Genomic DNA, 16,916 nt, shown 5'->3' with positions numbered 1-16,916 from the left:
CTATTGCTAATTGAAAAAGATGCTTTCATTCTCCAATCACTCAATAACAGATGAAAATCCACTAGAGGACAAGATATTTTAACACTTAACTATGTTTTATTTTTTTTTTATATCGGAACCTCTATAAGGCAAAACCCTTCGAACCAATCCTTGCAGAGTAAACCTCGATTTCGTGCACTGTACCCTCGAAAGTTTATCTGTACGGAACTGAATATATTTCTGACTTTTTCCCTAGGAAGTGTAACCCTAAAGAATTGTTTGCACTCAAGAAGTGTTGAACCTTAAACCTTGAAGAAAGCAAACCTCCAAAACCAAGGCCTTCACCACTTAAATGTTAACAATTACCTATGTTAAAATGGGAGAATTAGACTTTGGATCTTTTCAAAGTTCACCAACAACAGGATCGCTGCTTTTCTAATGGAAAAATATGTTCTGATTTCTAGTATTTTTTTCACAGTTGCATGATACAATCATCTCAAAAAGGAGGAATAAACTGATGTACCATCAGAGCAAACAACTTAGAGCATGAGATTCCTTCTTTTTTAACCCTTCACATTGAAAGTGCAAAAAAAAGCAACACTGAAAACCTTTGAGAATTCTTCTTTTCTAGTACCCTTTTCACTCTTTCAAATCTTGCAAGAAAGTAAAGCAACAAAGAAAACTAAAACAACAAAAGCAATCCAAGAAAACAAAACAGAGATTTCTTCCTTGTACTTCATCGACCGACTCCATCCAAGGTGGTGTAAAACCATTTCACCAAATCTTCTTTTCCCTCAATTCACTTCTGCAAAATAGACAAAAACTAATGAGAATTCCTTCACAAACATTAAAAAATAGGGAGTACACACTTTCACTTTTCTTTTGTAGCCAAAGGAGACGACGACTCTTCACACAAAATATACACATTAAAACTTTTGATTCAGGTTTATAATACATATCTACAGAAAAATGTGAAATTCCTAAAAATACTCTTGTAAGTTTGTAACCCTAGAATTAAAATGATTGAATTGAGCTGCAGAATTTGTAAGTAGGAGTACAGTAAAGAACGTATCAACCAAACAGTGAATAGAAGGCACATCATAACAATTGAATCAATAGATTATTTACTCTTGCTTATGCCAAAGTTTATAGTATACCTTCTGGACAGGATATACACCTGCTTTCTTCAGACGAATTCTCCAGTCGCCTTGGAATTCGGTCGGCTACATTCAGTAGAACAAGGCTCTCCACGTAAGTATCCAAATAAATATGTTCTAGGTGATGAATGGGAAAATCCTTCACATATCCTCCGCTACTTGGTCCAAAAGAAAACAACCAGGCAGCCTTGTGCGCTAGCACTTCACCACTCTTTGTAAAGCCTATCAACCTGTGAAATCCCCCAATGCGAACATCAAACAGCTTAGTCCAAGATTCCTCCACTCCGTACTCTTTCATCACCCACACGGAATGAGACGCCTTGTTGCCAAATTCGTTACAAGGGACAAGTGCAAGCAACCCATCACGTAGCGCCAGAGTAACGTTCAAGTCTTCCAGCTCTTGTAAACTTTTAGGCATACCCACTTCACCAAAGGCCTCTTCCTTCATATTAAATGACACAATCACATTGCGAAAGACGCCACGACGCCGTGGAGTGTGTGCGGGCCAGTGGACTGCCCCACTCAGGAAAACTGTGAAAATCGATGAGCACCACGTGTTCGTGATGTAGGGAGGACCAGGGGCCGAAAGAGAGCGCCATATGCCGGTTCGAAGCGTATAAATCTCAACCAGAGGTGGAACAGTTTTGAAACCAATATAATCAGTATCTGGATACACAAGCCTCACCAATTTGTAATCATCAGTCGTGGGCTCATACCCAAAGCCAAATGATTTGTTTAACGAACGGTCAAATCCAAGATTAGGCTTGGGAAGGTAGATGGCTTTTTGAATGGATGGGTTCCAGAGAACACATAAGCCAACTTCGTTATCGAAATTCAGAGTGGCAAGACAAAGTAGGCCGTTAGATGAGCCAACTAAGTGCAAGGAATATTCATTGTTAGATGGATCACGCAATTCTATGCGATCTGATGGGTTTGCAAAGAAATCACCCTTCTGTTCTATTTCTGGATCGGATGGATAAAGCAGGACGGTGTGCAAAGTCCAGCAATGGCAGACGAAGAGGTAGGGCTGGTGTGGGGAGTTGGAAAGAGAGCGATTGAGATGGGTGGAGATAAAGTTGGGGGTGGAGATTAGAGAGCACCATGCCTTTGAAACGCATCTGAATCTCATGAGCGACTTCACAGGCAATCGTGAGAGGATGTCGGTGATAACCTCCTTCGGGAGACAGTCTGACATTGTCTGTTTCTTTTTTCCTACAAAAGACGATGAGCGAAAAAGGAGGAGACCGCTTGCTTGTTTAGAGAGAAATGCAGCAGGTGGGGTCGTTGTTTGTTTCATGCGACCAACTGGAGGACTCCCAGCCATTGTTGTGTCACTGTGCAGAGTGCAGAGACGATATATCCAGCAAAGTTTGGGTAAAACAAAAGCATGCACGTCGCGTGCAAAATTTTTTTTTTTTTTTTTTTTAAAAAAAGTTTTTGCACGGGCGTGCCACGCACGCCGCTTGCTGTTTATCTTTACCGTGCTGAGCAAGTTTTTGTTTGAACGTTGACCGTCAATCAAAGCAACGCGCGAGGAGAAAAGTTTCTGATTCAAAGAGGCAGACGTGACGTGACGGGCGTTTAAGAGGCTAGGGATAATGCCATGATATCCCTACTGCCTACTGATATGCAAAACTAGTTGTTTTTCCAGCAGGCCCTTTTATTTTCTTTTATTTGAATTTTGATTTTTTTTTTTGCTGAAAATTTGATTTTACAATCAACGGCAGTGCGTTTGCCTGCAATATTTAATTGTAAAATTCTGTTTAATCACTAAACTTGATCTTAAAAAATTACTTTTTGCATAAGTTGATAGAATGTTTAGCAAAGAGAAGGCCTTAATTTGCCTACCGACCAAAGAAACTTGAAGGCTTTAATGGCTTCCCTGTTTTTGCAGCAAGAAGAAAGAAGACAAGCCCTGCAGAAAATGCCCATGACGTGAAAGAGGATATGTTTCATTATAGTTCTATATTTCAGAGTATCATTTCTTATTTGATCCTTTTGCATTCCATATTTGAAGTTGCCATCGGATCTATTCATTAAAAAGAATCGATTCAATACATTTATTATGTACCCACAGGTGTTACATTAGATTTGAATAAAATTTTGGATCAATCTATATTGATTGACTGCCTAGCCATATCGAGAGCCAATCTTTTTCATTCATTCTCGGACCAAACCCAGTTAGTAGGGTTCCTTGTCTTCCTTCGGACTAAAGCCCGCTTTCAATTATCTAGTTTATAGATAGGGGGCACCCGAGCAAGAAAAACCCATTTTTGAACCGGGGAGGAGGTCGAGTTCTCTCTTATCTTATATACATAGTCACAACATTTACTGAAGATGTTGCTTTCAAGGTCGAGGATAGAACGCCGAAAGTGGAGCGGTTCCACACGTTCCACTATTTACTGCGGCACACCTTGTTCAAGCTTCGCAAATCATGAGATCCTGAAAATGCAAGGACACCTTTGTCTCATCCATGCCTTCTATTTTTTATTTTATTTCTTGTTTTAATATTTGACACTTTCATTGTCAAATTTATTTTCGAAATTACTTAGAGCTAGGGTGAAATTTAGTATTTTTATTATATGTTTTTCATAGATTAATAATAAAATGTTTAGAATAATTTTTAATTCAAAAAATATTTCACTTTCATTAGTTTTTTTTTTTTATTGTTATAATTTTTTGAGTATATCAAGTACTTACTTTTTTTTGATTTGTTATGATTCAAAAATTTATTTAATACTTAATTTTTCTTGTAACATATTATTGGAATCAAGGTTTTGATCAAACTCATGCTCAATTAACTTTATTTTTTTAGTTAGTGTTAATTGTTCTATCTTCCGTTTAGGAGTGATATGGGCTCTTGTAATGTTTTTGCATCAACTTTTTTCTCTCTTAACTCAATTTTAATTATTTTGGTTTAGGTATGGAATTTAAGTGTCATTCCGCTGCTCTACCTTTTTTTTTTTTTTTTTTTTTTTTCATCCAAGTCATTTATTTATTTATCTACACAATAATAAAGATTGTATTTTAGTGTTTATCATTCTCTGAAGATCGACCTCGGTTTCACCAAAAATTTTATTAATTGCGATAAGTTGCACTTGGGTTTGCCACTTTTTGAACGCAACATTAGGGTACGTTGACGTTAGCATACGAATTTGACCATATGACCCATGTTATTTTTAAGGAAAATGATGGTCTCACTAATTTGCGCAACTTAAGTCCAACTAAAACTAGTGTTTACCAGCAAGTGGAACCCATATCCTTGACATTTTGCAATGTTTAATTTTATGTGCGTTTGCTGATATGTTTTTTTGAATACTTGTTGATTACTCAATCTTTAAGTGATAAAGCTCCCTTGATATTTTGCAAGGGAGTTAAAAATATTTAACAACTTTCTTTTTTCATTGAATGCAATGTGGTGTGGGTAGTCGGCGGCTAGGTCGAAGACTGCAGTCTCTTTAGAGTAATTTTGCCTTTTGGTCATTTGACTCATTTCAGTCAGTTGTAATTCTTCAATTTGATTTGTAATTCTTCTGTTTGTAAATTAATTTTGTTCTTCAAGTTGAAGTTGCTTGTAATTTGTTTAGAGTATTCCCAGCAGCTACCTGATCATTTTTCCTAAGTTTAAGGATCCAAACTACTTTTTGCTTCCCTATATAGTTTCCTATAGCATTAAAATATTATTTGTTTTACTTTTGTTTTGTTTTTATATTCTTTTATTTTGCATAGGAAAGTGCGAGAGGAGAGAATGTCATTTTCTGATTATAATAAACCATGTGACAGTTGAACCCAATACATTGGGTTCAACTGTAGCAATCCTAATGTATAAGGAAGATATAGGAAAACTGTTGTAAGTGAGTTTTTGTGATTTTTTTGAGATTTTCCATGTGTAGGAAAGGGAAGCAGCTTTAGGGTAGCTGCTGATAATGTTCTAAGGCCCTGATATACTTGTCCTGTAAGCATGTAATTTTAGGTGTTTCTAATTTCTGCAATTGTAAGTTACTTTGTTTTAGGTTTTCCCATGAATCATGGCCCCAAGATAATTGTCCTTTATGTAATTTTATATTACCTGATTTAGTGAATTTTATCATTGTTGAGTCTTACTTGATTTAGTGAAGTCCTTACCAATTGTATGATTTTTTTGTTTTTTTATCAATACCTGATTTCTTAACGAGCCTTAATTGGGCCGAGCTACCCGTTTAAGGCTCGCATGGTTTGTCAGCCCTTGAAATCACTAAATAAATTTTTTTTTTCCTAACTCAAGCTCAAGTTGAGTCGAGCCAATCGAGGGCTCGACTCGGCTCGAAATTGCCCTTTGGCGATCCAGAGTGTGTCAACCTTCTCCAAGAGCCAAGTTCGACCAAGGGTTTTCCAGCTCGGCTCAAGCTCGAGCTCGGCTCGTTTATTTGCCTTCTAAAACGAGTTGATCTTGGATTTCTAATACCCAGCTTGGCTGAATTCGTTTACAGCCCTATGGCCGAGCAATCCCTTCCATACTAAAAAAAAATATTTAACCCCATTTTTTTAAGAATCTATTTGTGACATTCAAGCATCTACGATGTAAAGTAGTGTGGATGATATGTAGTCAGCCATTCTAGCCATTATAACTTTCTTTAACAAACTTTTGGGAAGTTTACATTTTTTGAGTAGTATTTTGCATAAAAACGTGTTAGTTAACATTTCATGAAAAATAGTGATAATTCTGACGAAAAAAAAATTGACTTTTAAGTTAAAATCTTATATCATAATTAAAAATGGTTGATGTTAATATTTTTCTAATCTCATTTTATAAATTAACCATTAGATTTGTAAATTTATGTAGATCACACGTAAGTCAATGATAGATTCTACAATTATAATGGTTGATTTATTGAATTTGTAAAAAAATATGAGGGAAATATTTGCAAAGGCTCAAAGTCCAATCACTACCAACTTGTTTACTTTTATAACCTGATTTTTCTTCCATATACTCCAATTACTTTTTCTGCCTTTCCTTTTCCAATAATAATTTGGGATGGTTCATTACAATTTGAAGCAAATGGGCATGAACAGAAAGACGAACACAACTATCTATGCAGCAAAGATTAACGAGAACCCATGACTGAAACCATAACAGGATTGATTCAGAACACTTTTGTGCAGATGGGCATCAACCAAAATGGGAAAAGAACCAACCAGAAGAGCAAACTCAAAGTTACATTATTCAAAGAATTCTAAAAAAAAAAAGAAAGGTTATTTATTTCCAAAACAAATATTAAAATAGAAATATGAAATAACTTGATATTGAAATAGGAAATTGTAATATGATTCATAATCCGATATTAAGCATCAAGTACCTGCTTTTCTTTGTGAGCTAACTATCACGGTGTTAGCTACATTCAGTAGAACAAGGCTCTCTACATAAGTATCCAAATAAATATTCTCTTCGAATAAATGGGAAGATCCACATCTCCTTGGCTACTTGGTCCGAGAGAAAACAAATGATATGACGCATGAAAAGCAATAAATAAAAGAAGCTAATTGTGAGAATAATGAGAAGCTAAGTGGTGGCATGAAAATTGAGAAAATTTGTGAGCTTAAGCTTTAGGACCTTAAGCTCTAGCACGAGTGAATTTTGGTAAAGTTGAGAATTGGGACATGAAAATGGCCCAAAATTGATTATGGGAATCGAGTGATCAGTCAGCCATTGCTAGTAATTATCACTACTAAATCAGGTTTTAGGGTTTTAAAGTGTAATTAAGGTTTGTGTTTTAGGAGAGTGGGTAATATTAGAGGATGGATTTGCAGAACAATGAGTTTTGACCTTTTGGAAAGAGAATTTGGATTTTAACATTCAGGTAAGTAATCACCCATAAGAACGCCAAACGGATTTACCTATAAATTGTGTGTATACGTATTTGACGTGCTTGTCGCGAGCTTTAATATTTTAAAAAGGCTAATTTAAGTATGCGTTGTTATTTATTGTATTACCCATGAAATAAATTATGTTTTCATAACTGAAAATTATACTATTACGTGGAATACTACCATAGAAAAAAGAAGAAGAGTTTGAGTAATAATAGCTTAAATATGTAAAACAACATCCAAGTCATTTTTTATTTTTCTGCATAATAATAGAAATTTTATTTTAGTGTATCATTCCCTGAAGATTGACATCTATTTCACCAAGAATTTTATTTCTTTCTAATAGGTTGTACTTGGGTTTGTAATCATTTTGACGCAACATTGGGGTACGTGCACATTAGTGTATGGATTTGACCCTAACACCCATGTTATTTTTAAGAGTTGTGATTCAGAGCACATGGCGTGCATAGCACGCTGTGTAGGAAATTTTTGTTTTTAATATTTTAATGCAAAAAAAACATTTTTTTTGCTGGCGTGCTATTTTACTTCACCATATTTTTAATGTTTTCTACTCTAAATCTGATGGCAAAACTGACCGGCACAATCATCGACGAATGGCGGTCATGCCTTGCGGCATCGCTAGTTGTGTAGATCACCCAGAGTTAGATCTTGTCGGATAACTAGTGGTGGCTGGTTATTATACCTCATCGGGGCACCGGTGTTGTACCTGAAGTCCTACGGAATGTGCGAACCTCATTGTAAGAGGGTTATGGCTACAAATAGGTATAATCATAAATATTATATTATAAACTTCATCAGTATGATTTTCTATCTTACAACTACAAATTGTTTTCTCCAAATTATGTGTTGATCAACTGCCTTCTAAATGTATTGTTTTCCACACCAACATAATTACTGTTATTCTTGTCATTAAGTATAATTTGCCCAAAACCTCATGTTTAGGGTGAATAAAAAGAGCACGCGGTGTGCTCAGCACGCCAGTGCAATTTTTTTTTTTTTTTTTTTTGCATTAAAATATTTTAAAATTTTTTTTCCTTCACGGCGTGCTTAAATCACGGCCCTAAATATTAATGATATTTGATAACTACCCTCGATTTTTTTTTTTTTAAACGTTCATCTTCCTACGTTATTTCCAACTAAAGTACTAAACTAGATTTACTGCATGAGTTAAGTTTTGTTGGTGATTTACTTACAAAATCGTTGACTTATATATTAATTTTCTTTCTACTTGTAAAACATTTGTTCTATAGACTAGCATGTTAGTTCCTTGAGAGTGCAAATTAAAATCATTTGTTAGGATTTGAGTTGTTGTGCGAAGTCTTATAAAGGCAAATTTATGTGTATTTCTTGTGTACTGTTGTATTCAAGAGAGAGTAGTGTATTTCAATTGTTAATGTATTTTGAAGGCTCCGGTTTTATACTGTGGTGAAAGAAAAAGATACCAAGGTAAAAAAACTTTTCACTTCATATTATCAATCGATTTGGGTGGTTTAATCTTGTTTTTTGCTTCAGTTTGTGTAAAATTTAGTTTTGTTAATTTTTTATTATTATTTTTTCTCATGTGTCACAAAAAAACATTGATGTAATATGTGATATAGGGCCACCTCATAGGATATTTTGATTTGACAATAATATGTGGCACAAATGACATGTGTCATGATTTTAAGTGAGGTGACGTATATTTCTGTCAAAAAAATGGACGAAACCTTGACAGATGTATCAAGTGGGTTTTTTAGTTAATGACAGGTATCACTTATGACACTTTTTGAAACCGAAATGTCTGTTTGATTTTGGCCCTAAGTACTAACTTTGCATTTAACCTTTTTTTTTATTTTTTTTTTATTTTTTATTTTATTTTAATTTATATTTATTAATACAAGTGGCACTTCAAGTAAATTAGTAGTTCAAGCATTTGAAAACGCTACAAGGAACACTTCAATTTAACATTTAGTAAATTAATTTTGGGAGCCTTACATGTCAACTCCCCATGGGTGGCAGATCACACTCCCTTGGGGTGATTGGTGATGACAAAGGGGCGCTAGAGATGGAGGCGGACGGTAACCAATGATGGGGGAGGGATAACAATGCTTATAGCTTTGACATATAGAGATATTACAAGCAAAAATTAAAGAATAAAGGCTTTATGGCTCTCCAACAAATGACTTACTTTAATATGACGAAGGAACAATGGGCTTACAAACAAAATTAAATGACTTACTTTAATATGACGAAGGAACAATGGGCTTACAAACAAAATTTTAAAAAAACTTTTACAACATGATGTGGCATAACATGATTGGAAAGAAAATAAATTCAACTTTTAAGGAACCCAATTATATTGTGCAACATCATGTTGTAAAAGTTTTTTTTATAAAATTTGCTTATAAACCTAGCATTTTTCAAGGAAAAATATATATACACCAAGAGAGGGACCAGCTAGAAGACCCGAGACGAATATTTTAGAAACTACAAAGATTGTTAAGGGATGAATCAGAAAACTTTCAACATTAGCTAGATGACTAAGGAACAGTATATCTACACCAAGAGAGGGCCCCAACTAAATTTCCAGCCATGGAGACGAATATTTCAGAAACTACAAAGATTGTCAAGGGATGAATCAAAAAACTTTCATCATTAGCTATATATGCTGGTTAAACAACTACTCTCCAACTAGCTATTATTGGAAGATGATGAGAAAGAACAACTCATCAAAGCATTACCATTTACCAGCCATCAGTTCAATATATATATTTTTTTTGATAAGTAATGATGCATTAAAAGAGCGCAGAGGGGCGCAACCCAAGTACACAAGAAGTATACAAGAGAGCGACTAAACTGGGGAGAAAGAATCAGGAAAATTGATCACTATAGGAGCAAGCCAGCCTGCAGTCCAAGTGAAAAGCGTGTACAAAAAGAAATGAACAAGGTCCTCAAAGTTCCTCGACAAATCCTCGAAGCATCTCGCATTCCTTTCCTACCACAAGCACCATAAAAGACAAGGGGGAGCCATCTTCCATACCACGGCACTACGGGATCTACTATCCGACCACCAACTAGCAAACATCTCCTTGATGCTTCTAGGCATGACCCAACACATGTTGAAACGAGAGAAGATAACGTCCCACAACTTGCGCGCAACGCCACAATGAAGAAAGAGATGATCCACAGACTCCCCATCCGATTCACACATACAACATCGATTAATCACAACTGTTAGTTTAGGTTTTGGCACATTCAGTTTGCATGTAAATTGTTGAAAATGAGCACCTCAGCATGTCCAGAAAGCAGGATTCTAGAAAGCCCTGTCCGAACCGCCAGAAGCCAGGTCCAGACCCAATTTCCAGACAATACATTTTGAAGGGCTTGTCCGGACCGTCAGAAGCTGGGTCCGGACACAATATCTAGCAAGTCAAATGTAAAGGGCCTGTCCGGACTATCAGAAGCTGGGTCTGGACACTACATCCAGCAAGCTGTTTTTTGAAGGGGAGGTCCAGATCGTCAGAAGCTGGGTCCGGACCCAATTTCCAGCAAGCTGTTTTTGAAGGGGAGGTCCGGACCGTCAGAAGCTGGGTCCGGACCCAATTTTCAGCAAGCCTATTTTTCATGGCATGTCCAGACACATGACTTGGGTGTCCGGACACCACGGGGTTACACATATGTAACCCTAGCCATGTCCGGACACCTAATTATCCCTGCCCGGACATGGCTGCTGAAGTATTGTTTTATTCTCTATTTAAACAAAATGTTTTGCCTAATATAGGTATGTATTTTGGAGAGCTAAATTAGAGAGCTTAGAGAGAGAGATATTGTTCTAGTTTATTTGAGAAAAGATTAAATACGTGAAGCCAATCGGAGTTCCGGTGAAAGGAAATCTTTTAGAAGAATTGTGCCAAATGTTCTGGAAAGGGCTACTGAGGTAAAAGTCAAGTGGGTCGCTTGTCGTGTGCAAGGAAAAATAAAAGGTTTTGTAATTCTTCTTGTATTCCTTATTCTTCTTATAATGGATTGATTTCCTGGGTTTGGCTGCCCCGGAGAGGTTTTACATTTAGAGAGTTCTGTAAATGGTTTCCTTTTCATAACCAAATATCTGTGTTCTTGAATGTTTATTTCATATCTGTATTTGATTGAATTTTGACTGCTAGGTTAGATCTTAGTCTACATAATCTCTGTGAAACACCTAGACATTTGAATAGGTGTCGTTTGGAGTCTTTTTTAGAATTTTTCACTTGGTATCAGAGCGGGTTCACTCTGTGAAGGAATTTTTTTCCTGAGTGTGATCCGAGACTCCATATCAAATGTCTCTTACTATTGCTCCTAATTCCCTTCCCGTCTTCGACGGAACAAATTATACGCTTTGGAAAATTCGCTTGAGAGCATACTTTAAATCCATTAATGTTTGGCATATTGTTGAATCTGGATGGACACGTCCAGACAAAGCAATAGTTGAATAGACAACAGAGGAAAAGAATAATGCTACTGCGAATGACAAAGCTATAAATGCTATTTACATCTCTGTTTCAAATGAGGAATTTTCAAGAATTTCTAGATGTGAGATAGCTAAGAAAGCTTACGAAACTTTAGAAATCACACATGAAGGAACTAAGGTTGTTAGAACTTCAAAAATTCAAATGTTGGTTTCTCAGTTTGAGGAGATTAGAATGCAGGAAGATGAAACTTTTGATGAATTATATTCAAAGCTTAGTGCCATTAGAAACTCTACCATTAATTTGGGAAAGAAAATGGATGATGCTAAAGTGGTGAAAAAAATCTTAAGATCTTTACCTGAGAGGTTTATACCCCAAATTGCAGCTATACAACAGAGCAAGGACTTAGATACTATGAGAGTAGAAGAACTTGTAGGTTCCCTTCAAACTTTTGAGCTAATTCTACCCAAACTCAAGAAAACTAAAACATTGCTCTTAAAGCAAAAAAATGTTAAAGTCAATTCTTGTGGTTCGTCTGATGAGGATTCTGGGGATGATGAAGAATTTGCCCTGTTTGCTAAAAAATTTAGAAAATTCTTTAGACCCGTGAATGGAAAGTTTAAAAATCAAGACTCAAAAGTTCCTGTGAAACCTAGAGGTGAAGTTAGAAGTAATCCACGAGAGGACTTAGAGACTGATCAGAAGGATAAGTTTACTAGTGGACGCAAATGTCATGAATGTGGGGGTCGGGGTCATATTCGAATTAAATGTGCTAATCTGAAAAAATCCAAAGGTAAAGCTTTTAATGTCACTTAGAGTGATGAGTCGAATGATGAGAAATCCGAAGAAGAAGGTGAAGGAGGAGTGAATTATTTAGCTTTTACTGCTTCTTATGATAATTATTATAAGACTGTTAACTCACCTCATATGCTAAACAAATCTGAAATTGAATCTGATGATGAGGTGGATTTACAAATTGCTTATAATAATTTGTTTGTGGAATGTGATAAATTGAACAAGCTGAATAGGAGAAATCTAAAAAATCTGAAAAAAGCTGAACTTGAGAAAGAGAGATTTATGAAATCTATGGATGAATGTTTAGCTATTCGAAACACCTTAACTTCTGAAAACCTCATGCTGATTGCTTAAGTTAAATATTTGGAAAAGGACTTGAATGATTCAAATGATCACATAAAGAAATTTTCTAGTGATAAATTGAATCAAATGTCAGGAATCAGAAACATTCCTATGATAGGACTGGATTGGGTTTTAATAAACATGTTGATATATCTTTTTCAAATGTTGCTACCACTTCTAAGATCATGTTTGTGAAACCTAAAATGAAAGATGAGGTAATTGAGAACTCAGGTTTACCTAAAGCAAGCTCAGAAGATGTGACCAAAAAGAATAAGTTAAAATTCAAGGTTCCGGTAAGGACTAGCTTCAATTCTAAGTGTATCCCTACTTGTTTTCACTGTGGTGTCAAAGGTCATACTCAACCAAATTGTTTTCAGATTAGGGCTAAACAACCATGGTCTCAGCAGAATATCCCTAGGCTAGATGAACCTGGAATTGGGAATCAACTAAAGGTTTTAACTGCTCAAGTGAAACATATTAGTGAGAAGCTAGCAGTTTTGTCTAATTTTGTTGATATAAAAGATATGTCTAAATTGAGTGACAATCATGTGAAAACACCTTCTCAAAAGGAACAGGTCTGGGTTAAAAAGAAAAATCATCTATGCTTAGTTGCCCATACTGCCTTAAGTGTGCTTAACTCATGTTTGTGGTTTCTGGATAGTGGTTGTTCCAAACATATGACAGGTGATAAGTCTTTATTCAAAGAGCTTAAAGAAGGCAAAGGAGGTGGAAGCATCACTTATGGAGATGGCAGCAAATCGAAGGTTATCGGTCAAGGAATTGTGAAAATTTTTGGTGCTTCTACTCCACAAGAAGTGCTGTATGTTGAAGGACTCCGGGCAAATTTATTGAGCATCAGTCAGTTTTGTGATTATGATCTAGTGGTTCAGTTTTCTAAGAAAGAATGCAACATCTTTGATTCTCAAGGGAAATGGTTGATGGGAGGAAAGCGCACTGTTGACAATTGCTATTGTCTCTCCTCAACTTTTAAGATAAAATGCAATAAGGAAACCTTGGACACTGGAGAATTGTGGCATCAATGACTGGGGCATCTAAATTTTCATGATCTGGTCAAAGTCTCAAAGACAGAAGCCATAGCTAATTTACCCAAGATTCATCAGGCTGATAAAGGAAAGTGTGGACCATGTCAATTGGGGAAACAAACTAGAACTCCACACAAAAAGATCTCAGGTATTGTTACCTCTCGAAACTTAGAGCTTCTTCACATGGATCTCATGGGACCTACACGGACAGCCAGTATGGGAGGCAAGAAATACATTATGGTGGTCGTAGATGATTTCTCTCCATATACATGTGTAATTTTATTAAGAGAGAAATCTGAAGCCTTTGAAGAAGCTCAAATCTTGTTCAATAAGATACAAAATGAACAAGACTGTCTCATCAAGCGAATCCGTAGTGATCGTTGCAGAGAATTCGAGAACTCCAGTTTTGAAGATTATTGTGCTCAGCAAGGTATCAAAGAAAAATTCTCATCCCCCATAACTCTTCAACAAAATGGAGTAGTCGAACGAAAAAATAGAGTCATACAGGAAATGGCTAGAGTCATGATACATGCTAAGAATTTGGCACAACATTTTTGGGGAGAAGCAGTCCATACGGCATGTCATATTGTAAATCGAGTTTTTCTCAGACCAACAACTACAAAGACACCGTATGAGCTACGGCGAGGCAAGAAACCCACTGTCAAATATTTTTGGGTGTTCGGAAGTATGTGCTACATTCTTCGTGACAGGGAGAACTTGGGGAAGTTTGATGCGAAGAGTGACGAAGGAATTTTTCTTGGGTATTCCACTACAAGTCAAGCCAGTCGTGTGTATAACACAAGGACCAAGTCAGTAATGGAATCAGTCAATGTTGTCATCGATGATGAAACTACCAAGGATCATTTTGCAGAAGAAGAACCTTATGTTGAGGTGGAGCAAGTTGATATTTTTGATAAGACTCATGAACCTCCTAGTCCGAATGTTTCAGTAGTCCGTACATCAATACCTTCGGCTGCAGAAGACATGACTCCTTCACCAGTTCCAAACTTGGTCTCTCATGTACCATCCTCCAGACTCAAACTTAATCACCCTAGAGAAAATTTGCTGGGAAATGTTAATGAAGGTTTGCGATTGCGAAACATGGTGGTAAATCAAGTCTCTTATTCTTGTTATCTTTCTCAGATTGAGCCAAAGAAGGTTAATGAGGCATTAGAAGATGAGAGTTGGGTTGCGGCTATGCATGATGAACTCAATCAGTTTGTTCGGAATGATGTATGGAATTTGGTTCCAAGACCAAAAGATCAGAATATCATTGGCACTAAATGGATATTCAAGAATAAATCCAACGAGCATGGTACAATGGTAAAAAATAAGGCTCGATTGGTTGCTCAAGGATACACTCAAGTTGAAGGAGTGGATTTTGATGAGACGTTCGCACCGGTAGCCAGATTGGAATCTATCAGAATTTTGTTGAGCATCTCATGTCATCTCCAGATCAAATTATATCAGATGGACATCAAGAGTGCTTTTCTTAATGGCATTCTTCAAGAAGAAGTATATGTAGCTCAGCCAAAAGGGTTTCAGGATCCAACGTATCTGGAACATGTTTACAAGCTAAAAAAGGCACTTTTTGGATTGAAACAAGCTCCAGGAGCTTGGTATGAACGTCTGACAACATATCTTCTTGAACATGGGTTCATCCGAGGATAAGCTGACCGTACCTTGTTCATTCGTAGGAAAGGTAGTCAACTACTCATTGTCCAAATTTATGTAGATGACATTATTTTTGGCTCTACGGTCGACTCACAGGCTCATCAATTTTCTACAGAAACGAAACAAGAGTTCGAAATGAGTATGATTGGTGAATTGACTTACTTTCTAGGGTTTCAAGTTCAACAATCCAACAAAGGTATCTTTGTGTCTCAACCAAAGTATGCCAAAGATCTTGTGAGAGATTCGGGTTGGATGGAAAAAGTCATCCTCTCACACCCATGAGTACGAGTATTAAGCTGAGTGCAGATGTGGCTAGGAAATCCGTTGACCAAACCTTATACAGAAGCATGATAGGCTGTTTACTTTACCTTACAGCTAGTCGACCAGATATATCTTTCAGTGTGGGTGTATGTGCTCGATTCCAAGCTAATCCAAAGGAATCTCATTTGACAGCAGTTAAACGGATCCTCAGGTATGTAAATGACACTATCAATTTTGGGATTTATTTTTCTACTAACACAAATCTTGAGCTTGCAAGATATTCTGATGCTGACACGGCCGGTAATACGGATGATCGAAAGAGTACTTCTGGCGGATGCTTTTATGTGGGTACAAACTTGGTCGCCTGGATGAGGAAGAAACAAAACTCAATCTCTCTTTCTACTGCTGAGGCCGAATATATAGCTGCTGGGAGCTATTGCACACAGCTAATCTGGATGAAGCAACTTCTTGCGGACTATGGATTTGCTCAAGGAAAGATGATTGTCTACTGTGACAATACTAGTGCCATCAATATCTTGAAGAATCCTGTCCAACATTCACGCACGAAACACATTGACATTCGTCATCATTTCATCCGTGACTTGGTGGAGACCCAGGTGGTATCTCTTGAATTTATGCCTACTGAACATCAATTAGCTGACCTGTTTACAAAACCCCTAGATGGATCTAGGTTTGAGTATCTCAGGAATGCTATTGGTGTATGCGATCTCTCATGATCATATACACAGAAAATGCCTAGAAATTAAGCATATTGATATTTTTCCATCGCTGTTCTAGGGCATTTTTTTTGCTTATGTTTTTTTTTTCTTTCTTGGTTATGTTATTTTTGTGCAATTTTTTTTTCTTCTTCTTGTTAGGTAGTCAGTTTCTCATGTATTGTTTTCAAATGAATATTTTACATATGAGTGGGGTCAATATTTTTGAAATTTATATCTAATGCTTCATATGTTTTATGATCTACCTTGTTCTTCTGAAGACTGTTGAGGGAGTAAGAGTCAGTTTTCTCTTATGTTCGAAGTTATGCACTATTTGCCCCCATTAAGTTTGTATTTTTGATGTGTCTGGGAATTTGGATCAAATTTTTTTTTTGAAGATAGATAGTGTCATTTCTATCCACTTGACCAACTCGTTAGTTGAACCTAGCTCCTAAAAATTCCGACATTTTCTTCTTCAAAAAAAAGGGGAGGGGGGGTGGGGGAGCACAAAATATGCTCAAATGACTTATTTTGCTTCTATATGTCCCTATAGAAAGAATCAGTGATCAAATCATTGCGGAAATAGATGATTACTAAAGAACATGGTGAAAAGCGAATGATTAGTCTCATGGGGAGTGTATCGGATGAGGGACTCTAGGT

At 36.5% G+C, this 16,916-nt stretch overlaps 1 protein-coding gene across 1 annotated transcript; it reads right to left on the bottom strand.

Moving 5' to 3' along the window:
- Positions 1-604: 604 nt before the first annotated feature.
- On the bottom strand, positions 605-2,460 carry LOC132181805 (F-box/kelch-repeat protein At3g06240-like). The gene is made up of 2 exons (XM_059595035.1): positions 1,137-2,460; positions 605-784 (listed from the first exon to the last, which is right to left on the bottom strand). Exons 1-2 carry the CDS (start codon positions 2,458-2,460, stop codon positions 774-776), a joined length of 1,335 nt encoding a protein of 444 aa, XP_059451018.1. The 3' UTR covers positions 605-773.
- Positions 2,461-16,916: the final 14,456 nt, after the last annotated feature.

This window comes from Corylus avellana, chromosome ca5, assembly GCF_901000735.1.
Source record: "Corylus avellana chromosome ca5, CavTom2PMs-1.0".
In the NCBI taxonomy this organism is placed as follows: domain Eukaryota; kingdom Viridiplantae; phylum Streptophyta; class Magnoliopsida; order Fagales; family Betulaceae; genus Corylus; species Corylus avellana.
The sequence above is the reverse complement of the archived record's forward strand: the minus strand, read 5'-3'. Positions and strand labels throughout refer to the sequence as shown.